Below are 15,528 nucleotides of genomic sequence, written 5' to 3'. Positions count from 1 at the left end.
TTAGAAAGATGGAGTCCAATGCCAAGAAAACGGCAGTGACTAACATTGCGGGAAGGTGGAGTAATAGAAAACATTTTACACATTTGTGCAAAGGCTTCGGGGAAGGAAGATGAAGGCCTGCAAGGGGCTAACTGTGGGGGAAAGAAAGAAAAACTAAATAGGTAGAGCCAACAGGCCACCGACTGATGGAAAGTGAGGCGGCAACAGGGGCGTGTCCTTCTGGAAGCACTTCTCCGCCAGCGCTCTGGGGAAGGCAACCAATGTAACTGCTGAAGCTGATGCCATTGCAAAGACCCACCAGTGCTGATTTATGGAGGCGGGGGGGCCCTCTTCCTCAGCCCCATGACTGACATTATCCCAAGAATGCTTGCCTTCCAGTTGCACTTTCTATATTTCACAAACAAGAGAAGCCGGTATTTTTAAATTGGGCGTTTTGGAAGAGATGGCTTTCTAGGTTCTGCTCTTTTCAGATATGCCACTCAACGGAGCCGACACCTGCTCGGGAGGACACTTTTCAGAGGTGGTGGTGCCATGTTTGGCAGGTACTGGACACTTGTATAGTTCGCCTCCAGAAAGGAGTTACGGCTATTTCCACCACACTCACACACCCCAGAACAGCATTAAATGGTGTCCAGGAGAACAGGGAAAGGCTCCTTCCTACCTTGGTTAATGTTCAGTGGCAAAATTTCAGCAAACATTCTCCTTTTAAACCCCTATCCAGATCTAGCCAATAGTCAGAACATTCTCCACAGTTGAGTGGAGAGTGGGATATGACTTTCTCACGTACTCTGGTGCCTCACATTTGACCATGTCCCCCTGGAGGGGGAGACCTGATGGCACTCAGAGGAAGGACAGCAGGTTACCAAGAAGAGACTTGATACCCTATGAGCATATACAGGGGGAGGTAATCCCCTTCAGGAACAGTCATAGGGGAGGGGAATAAGGGGAAAATGGGAGGGAGGGAAGAATGGGAGGATACAAGGGATGGGATAACCATTGAGATGTAACAAGAATAATTTAATAAAAAATTTTTTTAAATGGTTATAGCATATTATTTATAGAAACATGAAAATTGTGCCTAAAACACTGCATATAGTGTGCCAAAATTCTGAGAGCAAAGGCTCTCGCTGCAACCATTCTAGATATCATGGTATGCTTGGGGTCAGGGTTTCCAATTGCTAGAAATCTTTCTAGTAGAAGCAGCTTATTCAACTTTGACTTTGGTTGCAGAGATCAAGTGTGCACCAATAACCACATTATTGTGGCTATTAGCTAATCAGGCAATGTAGCTTTCACATTCCAAACCAGAAGCACCATGACCTCAGCACACAGTCCCCAGACAGTTCTCTGCTCTGTCTTAATTTCTACTGCCCTTTATCAGTGCAATTCTCTATGGCTCCTGGGAAGACTGCAACTATTTAGGGGATGGTGCATCTTGCAAGTCAATGTTCAGAACCATATGTTCTTCTAGGAAGCCCATTAGGATTTAAAAAATAATCTCAGGCCTTACACCAGATCTGCTGAATAAGACCTCTTAACTCCGAATAGTCTCTTTTTAAAATAACTAGAAGATATGCAGGCATGCCAGTTCATGAGGAGTGCAGCTCAGAATAGATTTCAATGTTCTGGATGTTTCTTCTCCAAATGTAACAGCACAATTTTCCAATTATTCTTTTCAGAAGTTAAGAAGAAACAAACAATTACTAGGAATAAGAGTTATAATTCTTGACATCAACAAGATTGTAGAATAGAAGGTTTCTGTCTTCAAGTTCCCACAAAAACTTTAATTTTGACAACCATCCACAAAAGACAATACTTTCACATGGATCCTGGTATCTAACTGAGAGGTTCTAGAACCTCAATAGAGAGAAAAAAATTCTAATAGATGAACTGGAGAAAAGAAGGGAAGTTGCATTTCCTCAGATCATTTTCCTCCAAGATGCAACAGCTTTGTGCCTGGAGAGAGCCTTTCCATGCAACTTTGCCCACTGGGCAAACATGAGAAGAATCCTTCGCTTCATCAGAGGGCATCAAAGGCCAAACTCCAAGCTAAGTATTCTGGGACCTGGAGGAGCAGGGGAAAGGAAGTTGGGTGTTCAGTAGTAATCTTGTAGAGCTCAACAAACAACAGAAAGTCATAGCCACCAGCTCACGAAATCCACCAAGAGCCCTGTCCATGAACCTCATAAGATATTTTCATTGTAGTTTCCCTGTTTAAATGAGCTCATGGGCTCATACACTTTAATACTTGGTCCCTAGTTGGTGAAACTGTTTGGGAAGGATTAGAAGGTGTGGCCTTGGAGGAGGTCTATTGCTGTGGGCCACGTTTGAGGTTTCAAGCGCCCATGCTATTCCCAATAAGCTCTCTCTGCCTTCTGCTTGTAGATAAGGTTGTTAGCTCTTGGCCACTTCTCCAGTGCTAGGTCTGCCTGCCTGCTGCCATGTTCTTTAGTCACTGTTCTAATCCTGTGGAGAGACATTATGGCCAAGGCAATGCTTATAGAAGAAAGCATTTAACTGAGGGTCTGCTTACAGTTTCAGAGGTTTAGTCAATTATCATCAAGGGAAGAGCTGGTGTAGTGTTGGAGAACTAGCTGAGAGCTACATCTCGGTCTATGAGGGGTAGAGGGTGGGAGGTGGATGGTGGGGGATGAGAGGTAGGGGTGGAGGGGCTGAACTTGGAGTGGGCTTTTAGAATTAAAAAAAAAAAAACTCCTTCCTCCACCGTGTGACATACTTCCTTCAACAAGGCCACACCTCCTAATCCTTTCAATCCTTCCAAACTGCCATTCTGTGGCAACTAAGCATCCAAATATATGATCCTATGGGGGCCATTCTCCTTCAGATCACCACAATGGAATGGACTCTCCCTCTGAGACTCTTTCTTCTGTAACTGGCCTTGGTCATGGAGTCTTATCCCAGCAACACAAAAGTAGCTAAGGCTTCCCCCAACTAGTCATTAAGCACTGGCAGCACTCCTCACAGCTCCTGTCACAGGCAGAGTTTCCTGCTGCACAGACAGTGCACACAAGAGAGTACACAGCCAATAGGTGGCCTTGAACACATCGGGGGCACTGTCATAGGGAGAATGGAGGCTTACATCACAAATCTCGGCTTCACAGTTTTGAGAGAATCCTCAACTTTCTCCTGAAAAGAGGCCAAAAGAAATAGAACGGGTATGTGCAGAGATGACAAGAACTTCAAAATCTTTAGCTGGAACTGAGTGTTGGAAGTCTTTTTTTTTCCCTCAGAAAGCCAAACAGTAAAGACTGTGGGAGGTCAGTGGTTCTTCACATGCATAATTTCAAGGAACACAGAAAAGATGGCCAAGGAAGCATGATACCACTAAAGGGAGAAAATAAATCTTCAGGGCCTGGCTGTACAGAAATAGAGGTCTATGAACTGCATGACAAAGAATGCAAAACAATGAAATATCAAGGAAACCCAAGTGCCAAGTGGACACAGACAGCAAACTAAACACTGGTCAGCAGAGCAATATACAAACACAATGAAAAGTCCACCAAAGCCAACAACCATTTTTTTTTAAGCTGAGAGAAATCTGGACCTAAATAATAAAACACATGAAATTTAAAACTCAAGAGAGCTTCAACAGAAGTCCCCATTGAAAGAGAGGGAAAAGAGTCAGCGAGTTGCAAACAGATTATTTTAAACCATCCAGTCTGAGGAACGCAAAGAAGAGAAGTAAAGAACAAACCCCCATGTACAGAGATGATGTCAGAAAGTGGTCCAGATCTGAGGTGGGAAATGCTCATCAAAATCAATGAGCTCAGAGAACCAAGTAAATGGAACCTGAAGAGATCTTCAAATGATGGCCAAGTTTCCAAAAGTTAAATGAAGAGAGTTCTGCATCAGGAAAAGTCACCCACATTACTCCCACGAGGCTACACTGCAGGGACTCTGTATGCCCAGAGAGTGAGATTATAAATTAAAGCAATGAAAAATAAATAAATAAATTGAAGCAATGAAAGATACAATTGGAAACCAAGAATAACTCACTCGCAAAGCTGTCATTCGTGAATGAGAAAGAGATTTTCTGAACAAACCAAAGCTAGTATATAGTTGACTAGAACTTGGCTCTTCAGAAAAGAAATGTTGGGTTCTTCATGTTGAAATGAAAGGATGTCAATTAGCAATGTGAAAACTCGAAAGTAGAAAACTCACACAGAGCCAAGCAGAGGTGACTCTTCCTACAGGTTCTAAGTCCATAGACTCAGCCAATAGCAGCTTGTCAGCATTCAGGAAAAATTGTTGTCTCTTCTGAACAGAAACAACCTATATTTTCCTTGCCATTATTCCATACACAATACTCTACATGTGCGTGTGTGCATGCATGCATGTTCATATTTATATAGCATTTTCTTTGTTTAGAGCATCTGGAATAATACTTTAAGAGGCAAAAGTATTAAAGACAAGTAATAACTATAGGAATTTGTTAGTAGGGCTGATGACATTAAAAAAAAAAACCCATACATTGTGACACTAATGACATAATATTAGGGGGCAAGGACATATAAAAATGGAGAGGAATGTGTGATTGAAGATCACATATCAGTTTAAAATGGGCTATTATTAAAAATTCAAGATTCTATGCAAGCTTCATGGTAAATCCGCAGTAGATACAAAAAAGAGGAACTAAGGCTCTGTACACCGAGGCCCTGCCAAATCACAAAGAAAAAGAGGATATTATTCAGTCACAAAACAGAGGAAGTCATGAATTATGAGAATATGGATGGATTTAGAGTGCATTGAGCTGAATGAAATAAGCTAGACATAGGAAGATGACTAAAGCCATGTGATGTCACTTTAACATGTATCTACAACAGTCATGTTTATACAGAAAGAAGACTAGGAATAGACAGGGGACAGGAAACATGGACAATGCAAGTTAACAGTCAAACCGTGTGACGTTTCAGTTCCACAAAATAACTAAGACCTGGGAATCTATACAGTGTCACCCATAGCTAACAATGCTGCATAGATTGCTTTGTTTGCTAAGAGGACAGTGTTAAGTATCCTTAACAGAACAGTCAGCAGCAATGGTAAGAGATCCAGAGAAAACCTTGGGAAGTGATGGTATCTGTGACTCTGAAGCAATGATGGCTTCCTGGCTACGTTCATAGCCCCAAATTCATGATGTTATAAATTTAAATATATATGGTTTTTAAGCTCTACTCATTGTTTTCAGAAAAAAAAAATAGTAATCTTCATATTCGTCTTGATGGTGGTTGTTTTACTGTTTTCTCTTGGGAAGAGGACAAGGATGGACAGAAAGTTATATAACATCTTTCCTATAGCTGATGTGTGCAGAAGCCAACTCCTATTGAAATTTCCCCCTACTTGTTGACATTTTGGAACTTCTTTTTCCCCTTATAGCCTTTCTCCATTGCATATACCCATCAGCTCAATAAATTCGTTATATCCCTGGTTGAGCAATCCTGCCCTCTGATGTTTTATGTGCCCCTCAGAGTACATTAGCAGGCAATGAAATCCCAATCAGTAAAATTGAGGACATGATTAAAGCAGTGCTTTAAATTAAATAGTTCTTCTAATTCATTTCATAGAACAATAGGCATACAAAAATGCCGGTAATAAAATTTAGCCGTTACATATTGTATTACGAGTGAAAATATTAATGTTGTAAGGCACAGTAAAAAGCACAAGCTCCCGTCCTTTAAAACAAAATACAATCCCCTCCCCAGATGACAGTGGAGTCATAAATAAGGAAACTTTAGCTCAAATGATACCATAGGCTACTTCTGGGCCCAAATAATCCAGATCAAAGTTTTCAAAACTCTACCGTTCAGCAAATGGCTAGTTGGCTAGTCCCCCTCCTCCCACTTATACTGTAAAAAATATACCTTTGTTTTCAAGAGCTCACTTATACCACAGATTTAAGTTTTTAATGCTGCAGGACGTTATGGACTCGAGAGAAGAAACAAGTGGTGTAGAAGGCATGAGATGAAGGGAGCCAGGAGGAGGAGAAGAGCAAAGCTAACCGGATGGTGCGGGAGGCTTGCTATTTGAAGTCAGGAGCACACAACCTTTGCTTGGTGTAGATTCCAATATTTAAGTCAATAAAATTTTTTTTCTCCGAGTGTATCTTATGAGACAATGGATTTAACAAGCCAAATAGCTTGTTTTTTTTTTGTTTCTTTGTTTGTTTTTTGTTTTTTTTTAAAAAGGAAAATTACATTTGGAAGGGATTTAGTTGTGCTTACTCATATAGCGAACACTTTCACACCACTGACATTGGAAAAGTCACACAAATAATTGTATCTAATGGTGTCCCCACAAAGCATCAGTGAGAGGCATGAGTGAAATACAGTGGGGCATTTTAAGCTACATGCAGGCAATCCCACATCAGAACGGACTCTCAGAGGCAGAGTTTTCCAGCCGGTTTTTACTCTGGCATTGGGAAGAATTTTTTTTTAAGAACATTAAAGCATTATTCAGCTGCAGAAAAGAATTGCTCAGACAACAAAGGAGGTCAGTAAGATTGTTACACTGGTTGCCAAAGTGGAAAGAAGGCACGCCTTCCAGAGGCACTGTAGTCAATGGAAAAGGAGGCAATTCCTTGAAAACCCAGCAGAAGAGCCATCTACTAGTGCTGGCTCTCCCATGCCCACCTTGTAGCCCTTGCAGGGGGTGGAACTTCCTTAGAAATGTCTATCTCTAGCAGGCTTGGGTTTGGCCAGCTACCTAATTAACCCAATTAACGAAAACCTATGCAGGAGAACATGCTTTACCACTTCTTTTTCCCTCTGTCTCCTGCCCAAGGAAAAGGTGTTTTGCTATCATTCCGGAGCCTGTTGTCTCCACAGCAGCTCAGCGTCTTCCTGGAAGTGGCAGTCAAGTTTATTTACCATTTGGGTGACATAGTACACAACTTGGAAAAATGAGACTGAACTCACAGTTCCTTTGCTTAGTCCTGAAGAGCCATGGCAGCATAATCAGAGGTGCCCTGAGCTTTTTGTACCTGGCACGGAGCACCTGGGAGACAGAGCCGTCTTGCGCAAGCCATCACACCCTTCTGCGTACAGCTACCCACCCAACAAAAACATGAAAGGTGCCCTGCTGAATTAAATTAATGCTTCCCCTCACAAAGCTTCCTTCTATTCCTTCAGCAATAGCTAGCTTTTCCACTGAACAAGATAGCGATTCATGGTTCACTTGGATATCTATTCATAAGGAATTACAACATCCTTATCCATTCCATTAAAGCTACCAACTAGGCACCAGCAAGTAACTGGCGCTTCCCCCAGATTTAACACATAGGCAGCCGTAGGGAAAGAACTCTCACACCCGTCTTCAGAAATGGCTCTTAGAATGAAAGGAATCATATCCGACTACACATGCACCAGTCGCTGTAACACATGAGGCTAGCTTTATTTCCTGGGCCCAGTAGACCTGTGACTATAAATAGCCTCTCTTGCAATAAGCTGTGACGAATCCAGAGGGAAGATTCCAGAAGGTTTGGGGTTCAGCTTGGTTGGATAGGACACTGAAGAAATGAATAAATTTTTGTCTTCATTTAATCCACCAAGGGAATGAGACTATATATGCCTAAAATATTAAAAACTACAGGCCAGAGTGAGATGAACCTCCTGGCTGAGTGTGTGAGGCAGGCATACTTGAAAAGAAGTCTTAGGTCCGGTGTGGGAAGCCTTTGTGAAAATGAATATTTACAAATCTTTCTGTTGTAGTTGTTTTAGTTTCCTCCTTTGGTAAGTAAGAGAAAATTGTACAAATACCACAGAATGAATGGGAAGATTAAAAGGAATTAATTCACATCAAGTTTTCATGTCTGGTAAATGTTAAAACCATCCAAACATAAGCCTGCCTGCCCATGCTATAATTTCCTTTAGGAGAAATGAGGCCACACAGCCAGTATTCCAACCTTCCATCAGGGCAGGACCCAGATGGAAGGGATAAAGAAACATTTATTTTAATTCCTAAAAGGAAAAGCAGTAGATATTTGCACGCTACAAGGGTGGATACAGCCAAATTTATGTTTAGCACATTCTGACAATGCTGAGGCTCAGGCCACCAGTGTCACAGGTCTGAGCCATGGTTATAATGCCTGACTAGGGAACCACAGTGCTAATAGAGGATGGTCGGATGAGAAGGTGGTGGGAGAAAAGGTACCATCTAATCTCACTTTTCAGGAACCAGTAATTCCCTACATGACTTTTAAGGTATAAGGCCAGCAAGAAACCTAAAATCTGTGTCTCAAGTCCCCCACTCCTTATGAATTAAATCCTGGTTTTCATTGCTTTGTTTTGGTAGTCAAAGCAGAAGAAACCCTAGAAATGGCCTTCCATCCTTTCACATCTGATGCAAAATCGTGCAATACACAGAGATTGATATCATGGTATGAACGTCACTGGTGAAGGCTGTGCTGAAGCCCACAGCAGGAAACCAAGAAAGAAGAAGAGAAATCTTTGTGCAGCTGTCTGGACTCCATCTCCCCAGGACCAAACCTCATTCCTCATTCCCACAGGCAACCGCCGAGAGGGTGATAACCAGGATTTGCTACAAGGTGGCCATCTGCCAGCTCTGCTGCATAATCAGCCTTCACACACGTCATTCCCACCCCTCCCCCACCCCCATCACTGCTTTCAGCAGGAACAAGTTAGCACACAATGGGATGCAGGGAAGGGCACCATCTTGCCTTGAGTGATCCCTGGTGAGAATACGGCAAGCAATTTTAAATTATCCTCAGAAAAATCTCTCTTTAGCTAATCATCAATAACATCTCTGACGTTAGTGATATTTGTAGTGAAAAGCTAAAAATATCATTTCCAAATTTACAACCATGGATGGGAAGGAGCCACTTGATGTGTGACTGAGGAAAGGGCCTCCAAGGGACATCAAACAAGCTTTGGAAAACGCTGGCAGGAGTGTTTGTTCCTGAGTAGGTTAGCTCAGCATCTCCTAGGATGCGACATTTGCAGTGTCCAAGACCATCTTGTATAGGACATGGACAAAACTGTACAGAATTTCAGCAAGAGTCTAATTCTACACAAAGCCCATGGTTTTACAAGTATTACTGTTTGGATGAGACCATCCTAAAGGAACAAGGTGACTGAAGGAAAAACATCAAGTAACTGTTGAGCAACTAACAACACAGGTGTTCATGGCCTTGGCAAAATGTACAAAGGTGGCGTGTCAGTGGCTCAGAACAGGAGGCATGTCCCTGTCACACAGGACAATCCCTTGGGGGTAACCAACAGCTTCTTCACATTCTTTCATCTTACTCCAGCTTGGCTAACAGAAAGCCTAGACTTACTCCTTTTCATTAATTCAGATAACTAGGCAGCGAGTTCCTTATTTCATGAACTGTTTTGGAAGGACACCCGGAAACAGAGGTGCCTTGATTCCCACAATCAGGGCAAGGCAGGTGACAAAAGCAAAAGCAGATACAGCCCAGTTTTATGGCTTCAGACCAACGGAGAACCCTTTGGAGCAACAATGGGCCTATCAAACCATACTGACCTTATATGTACGAGATACTTTGCTGGAACGAATGAACGAGTACTTCATCGCGCGGCCTTAATTTTATAAGAACTGTCAAAATAGTTCCACGAGTAACCCTTCACATGGGGACACAGGGAAACTGCGACCCTAGGGATGACACCTACCTTGGGTACATTCTTCACACGAAAGAGTATATTTCGGAAGGAGTGTCCATCGTTGGCCTGAAAGACGACGGCATCAGATGTGCTGTCTGAGCCATCGTGAGCGTAGAGGAGGAGGCCCCTGGAGAGTTGGTCTAGATGGAACTGGTAGGTGGGTGCCTCAGACGCTGGGAACGTTTGGAGCAGTCGGCCGTGAAGTGGAGGATCAAGCACACTCACGACCACATCCAGTGGGTTGTCATCATCCCGAACGTCAAGCAGCTGGGTGGTGATGGCTGCCCGCTCCCCTTTGCTGATGTACAGGATCTCATTTCTCAGCACATATGGGGCCTGTAGAGTCAAAAGGAAGTGGGAAGAAGAAACATTTAATAGGTCAATGCAGCAGGCAAGATGGGAACATCTCTAACCTGGTTGCATTCGTTTCAGGGAGGCATGAAGGTGACAATCTATTTCATGAAAAAAATTGTTTGTCAGAGGTGTGGTGGGCCATAGTGACTGGGGTTATTCCATGCCTCTGTGTTCTGGAGGTTTCTTGAGCCACTTGAGAACCACAGTTTTAGTAAAATGCAATCTATAAATGATATCTGCTTCTCTCGGCCATCTTGCACCAGCTGCCTTTGCAGGAGAACACAGCCCAGTGTCATGAAACCCAATCTGATGTCTGAACCCAAGAAAGACTAACAAGAAGTATGCAATTTGCTTAGGAAGTACACACTTCACTCTAGTTCACACTGCCACATGCTGCCTCAGTGACATAATTCCGTTCTCTGCATCCATGCTATTATCAGTCCCTCTTGGTAATATTCTTCCAGGTCAGGGGTGATATCAAAGTATATAAATAGAAAATACCAAGTCAACTCACATGAGAAAAATCTCAGGATCAAGATGATAGTAAAATATCATACATACTTAATATAACTCAAAATAAGTTAGAGTTTCTCAAATTCCATCTTCAAAAAGTTAAGTTGATAAAAAGCATATCATATAATAAATAAAACTAAAGCATGCAATTATTATTTGTTCATGTGACTGTGGAGAAACAAACAAAACCCAGGGAACTGTGGGAACACACCATCTCAGAGTAGGTTTTGTCAACATCTACCCCAGAGCTTTCACTGGCTGTATTGCCCCACATAAGCAGATCAAAACACAACATCCCAGTTTAAGTTCTAAAGAGCATCTAAGTCACCAGGTCTCAAGGCTGGCCCATGTTTACAAAGTCGCGTGTGTTAGCTTTAATTAAAGCAAGATTTATACACATAACTTAGAATCAATTTCTAATCTCTCCTCAGAGACAAGTTACCTCTGATGTGGCAGCATCATTAAAAAGAGCGGGGGCAGCTATTACTGTCACTTGGTAGTCACTAAATGTATGCTCTTACTCTGGGTCAGTTTTACTTTGGGACGGAAGATATGAGGTCTGGGTATTTGGTATCTTTTTAAAAATATATTTTATTAATTTATTCATAATACATCTCAATTGTTATCTCATCTCTTGTATCCTCCCATTCCTCTCTCCCTCCCACTTTCCCCTTACTCCCTTCCCCTATGACTGTGACTAAGGGGGACCTCCTCCCCCTGTATATGCTCATAGGGTATCAAGTCTCTTCTTGGTAGTCTGCTGTATTTGGTATCTTGTTTCTGAGGATATCTCAGGCTCTTGTTGTTCAGGGTATGGAGATAAATATGCAAAAATAGAGCATCCTTAGATTAATCACATAAGCTTGCCTAGTGAGAAGTCTACAACTCTGTGTGTGTGTGTGTGTGTGTGTGTGTGTGTGTGTGTGTGTGTGTGTGTGAACGCTCTTATTCTTTTTGCACATTTCACTTGTTCACTCCCCTTGGCCCAGCACTTAGAGCTTCTACCTCTGTAAAGATTCTGGGCCTGTAAGTACAACTTCTCAGGGAAGTGGGGAGACAGGAATGTGAAGGGCTATTTTCTTGAATTTCCTGGCATCTGCAATGATTTCCTCAGGTCTCTGTTTGGCTCATGACCACAATGACACTTCATTTAAGCAGACTCCTAATAGGGCTCTCTAAGTACTGTAACTATTAGATCTCTGCAAGGGGACTGTGGGAAGAAAAGAGACTACCAAAGAACAAGGAAAACGCTGACAACAGGAGCACTTCTAAGTTACTCTGCAAGCCTAGTGTCAAGTTTAGTGCAGCAAGGTGCCAACGGGCAAGGGTCTAAACCACAGACCGTGAAGCTGGCTTTCCAGACACAAGCCTTGACTATTAATAGTTAGGTTACTGCAGAAAAACTATCTAGTATGGGGTCCCTTAGTCCTCTCATCTGTAAGCCGAGGGTACTATTTTACAGGTTTGGCACGCAACTCAACTGCATATCATGTGAAATACACACAGGGCAGAGATACAGGAGAAATTATTATTGTCAATGCTATTATCCAAAGATCTAACATGTAACCAAACAGCATTTCATGGTAAAACCACAAGAAGATCAACTCAACTCAGTCATTCTTGTGGAAGTTTCAGGAACTCTGGACTCGTTCTAGAGGACAGGAGGACATGTAGACTTGTGCATTGTTGGGCACATTTATTACCTGTGTTGAAAACGCTTGTATGTTGATCAGTTGTGGCTCGGAGAAGAACTGCTGGTCGCTAATTTTCAAGGAAAAGTAGCCTTTCCTGAGGGAGTTCCCAGGGAAGAAATGAGAGAACATGGTCACCACATTAGCTTTTACAAAGGAAAAGACTGAAAATATCCCCAAGCTGTAGTCATGCAAAATTTTAGACCAAATCATTAAAGGAATATAATATCTGCATTGTAAATAGAATGTACCAAAGATGAAACTAGTTAAAAAAAAAATAGTGCTCAGGAGGCTGGCTGGGTGGCTTAGGGGGTAAGGGCATGTGTTGTGTAAGGCTGATAGTATTAGATCCTCAACTCTCATGGTAGAAGGAGAGAGAATTGACCTTGAAAGTCATCCTCTAACCTCCACGTGTATGCCAAGACATACATGAATCTAAAATCTCACACACACACACACACACACACACACACACACACACACACACACACACACACACCCCACTCCCATCCTTTATCTCTCTTTCACATACAGAGAAATAATAAAAATTTGGAAACACTTTGTGTTCTAAGATCTCACTGTAACATAAAAATAACACAACTGGAATTGGACTTACTGGCACGCCTTTAATGCCAGCATTAGTGAGGCAGAGGCAGGTAGACCTCTGAGTTCAAGGCCAGCCACCAAGTTCCCAGACACTCAGGGCAACACAGAGAGACCCTGTGTCAATAAAACAACAACAACAACAACAAAAACTGTTTTGTTCCATAGTTTTTAAAGATAAACACACACACACACACACACACACACACACACACACACACACACACTAGAAGAATTACTTGCCAGGCCAACACAGGTTAAACAGTAATTAAACTGAAAACACAAAGGAATCCTATAGCTCAACCAGCTTCCATTGCCACCCTATGCCCAGCAATTCCCTCCCTACCCTTCTAAATGCCTGTGAGTGGGCCCTAACAATGTGTGAAATGCTGGGATGCATGATACCATTTCTTACACTGCCCCCCCTACACCCTCTCCTTACATCCATTTCCTGTGAATACAGCTAAGGGATGCTGATGAGCACGTGCAGCAAGCCCACCTGTAGGACAGATGAATGACACCTACGGAACAAGAACTGTGTCCTATCTCCGTTTCCTACTTCTAGCCCCTGGACTTAACCATGGAGCCATTACTCTTCATGTCACTGAGGTATGAGCCTCCTCTGTGGCAGTCTTACTATTTTGGACAGTCTTACTCTTTTGCTCAGTCAAAACTGATTTCCACTACTTGTCACCAAAGAAACCCACTGAAGGCTCACTCTGCTGTGGACTGACTTCCTACCACAGACACCTAATAGCTTCAGATCCTGCTGGGGAGGGCAGCAGAATTGTTTGTCTTCAACCACAAAACAACTGGTCACTGCCGACTGGCAAAATCTGTGATCAACGCATTATAAGTGGTTCTAGATTCTGATAGATTTGGGGCCGACTGCTTTAAAGGCTCTTTCAAAGGTATTCTTGGAACTAACTTCTCACACCTGGAATATGTAAGTGGCTCTAGACATTTCAGAGAGAGGGTGGACACACAGAGGTACAAAACCAGATCACAGATGACAGAGACTGCAATGAGGGAAGTAACTTCTTTTTTTAAAGGAGGGTTGATAGAACTGTTTTCTATCTTGACTATGGCTGCAATAACAGCACTGTATACATTCGTTTCTGTTCACAGAAGCAGACACTTTAAAGAGGAGTTCACTGAATGGGAATTCTAGCTCTCTCTACCAATCATTAGAGACATTCTTGCTCTTTTCCAAGTTCTTCCTCCCTTTATTTCCTGCACCATTTCCGTCCTGCCCCACCCCAGTCCCACCTCTAAGCTTCAAGAAAATGCAACTTAAAGAGTCAACACCATGAACAAAGGAGGAAAAGGAATTGTGGTAGCTGAAATTCCACTAAGAGTGTCAGCCTCTCAATTTACCACAGTTGCTCTGGCAACATTTACAGATTGGCTTTTGCTACACAAAAGTATTCTAAGCCCAAAGAAACTCAATTCTTAATCATTCTTACCTTAATCATGGTCAGTGCTTTCATGAAAAGATATAAATAAACCACTCATGTGTAGTTCAGATTGACTCACTTTTGTTTCATTGAGAGGCAAATAATTTTATGTTTTTATGTGCCTCTCCCAATCTCGTTTTGCTATTTTTGTCATTTCATTTGTTTGATTTTTTTTTTTTTAGATAAAGAAAATGCAGTATTAAATGGAATGTTCACCAAGAAAGAGATCCACAAGAATTACTTAACTGCTGAGCTTTATCCAGTTCAGGGCAGAAAGTTAATTCTGCAAGAAATTGGGTGATGTGTGGAAAAAGCTAAATTCTTGCAGAATTTGGTTGTCTATGGAACTTTGCACTTTTCCACAGGTGATTTCAAGGCACATGGCTGCAGACTCGGAGCCTGTATAGCTTTGTGAGTGTGGTACATATGTGTGCACATACTTCTGTGACTATGTGGGGGATGTTAGATGCAGATACTTAAGAACTATACTTAACTCTGCTTTCAACCAGAATATAAGCACGGGTGATGGAGAAGGCTGTGGGGGAGTGCCCGGGTGGAAGGAAACACTCCACAGCACTGTGTGCTTGCTCCTCAGTAATCTTCATCCCTCAAGGACTGGCATGCGCTTGTTATTGTTAGAATATTAGGGGGGCAGAAATAATCGTGGCTAAAGGCATGGTCTAGGGAGTCAGAGAGCGCTGGCTGGGAGTGCCAGCTCTGTATGCATTACTCATATTCTCAAGGCTGTAGACTGGGAACATAATTTGCACAGCTCACGTGAAGTGCTTAACATAATGAATGCTTGGCTTGACGTGAGCACTCAGTAACTGTCAGTTGTCCTCACTCTGGATATGCTCTCTGTAGATTACAGAAATCAACAGCTCTGGACTATAACAGAAAAACTGCCATCATTTTTTTTCTTCCTATGTATATTTTAGCCTAACTCTCAACCAGTCACTAAAAACAGTAGGCGAAACACCAATGTTTAGTGTTGACAATGGAAAACGTTCATACGTGTCTGTATCAGTGCTTCATAGGCTTCAGTCTATGGTGAGTTATCTGGGCTAACAAAGCTGCACAGGGTGACAGAGAATGGGAGAGGCTAGTCTTTGGGGTACATTCTGTGGTTTCTGCTTAGTAGATTTACCCTGCTAATTATAACGTATTTGCTTGAGTTCTTCTTAACTTTCAAGTGCATTCTCGAAGCACACATGGTCTGGGGTAGGGAAGACAGCCAGAGGTGTGTGTAGCACCAGA

General features: G+C 42.4%; 1 protein-coding gene across 1 annotated transcript in view; it reads right to left on the bottom strand.

Moving 5' to 3' along the window:
- Fras1 (Fraser extracellular matrix complex subunit 1) overlaps positions 1 to 15,528 on the bottom strand; it is a 401,691-nt gene that overhangs the window by 122,675 nt on the left and 263,488 nt on the right. The window contains exons 28-29 of the mRNA XM_051170886.1: positions 12,224 to 12,308; positions 9,663 to 9,989 (exon numbers count right to left, since the gene is read on the bottom strand). Of these exons, the coding sequence (XP_051026843.1) occupies positions 9,663 to 9,989; positions 12,224 to 12,308 (412 nt within the window). The remainder of the gene's footprint in view (positions 1 to 9,662; positions 9,990 to 12,223; positions 12,309 to 15,528) is intronic.

Source organism: Acomys russatus, chromosome 28 (genome assembly GCF_903995435.1).
Source record: "Acomys russatus chromosome 28, mAcoRus1.1, whole genome shotgun sequence".
NCBI lineage: Eukaryota > Metazoa > Chordata > Mammalia > Rodentia > Muridae > Acomys > Acomys russatus.
This window is presented reverse-complemented; position numbering and strand designations above follow the sequence as displayed.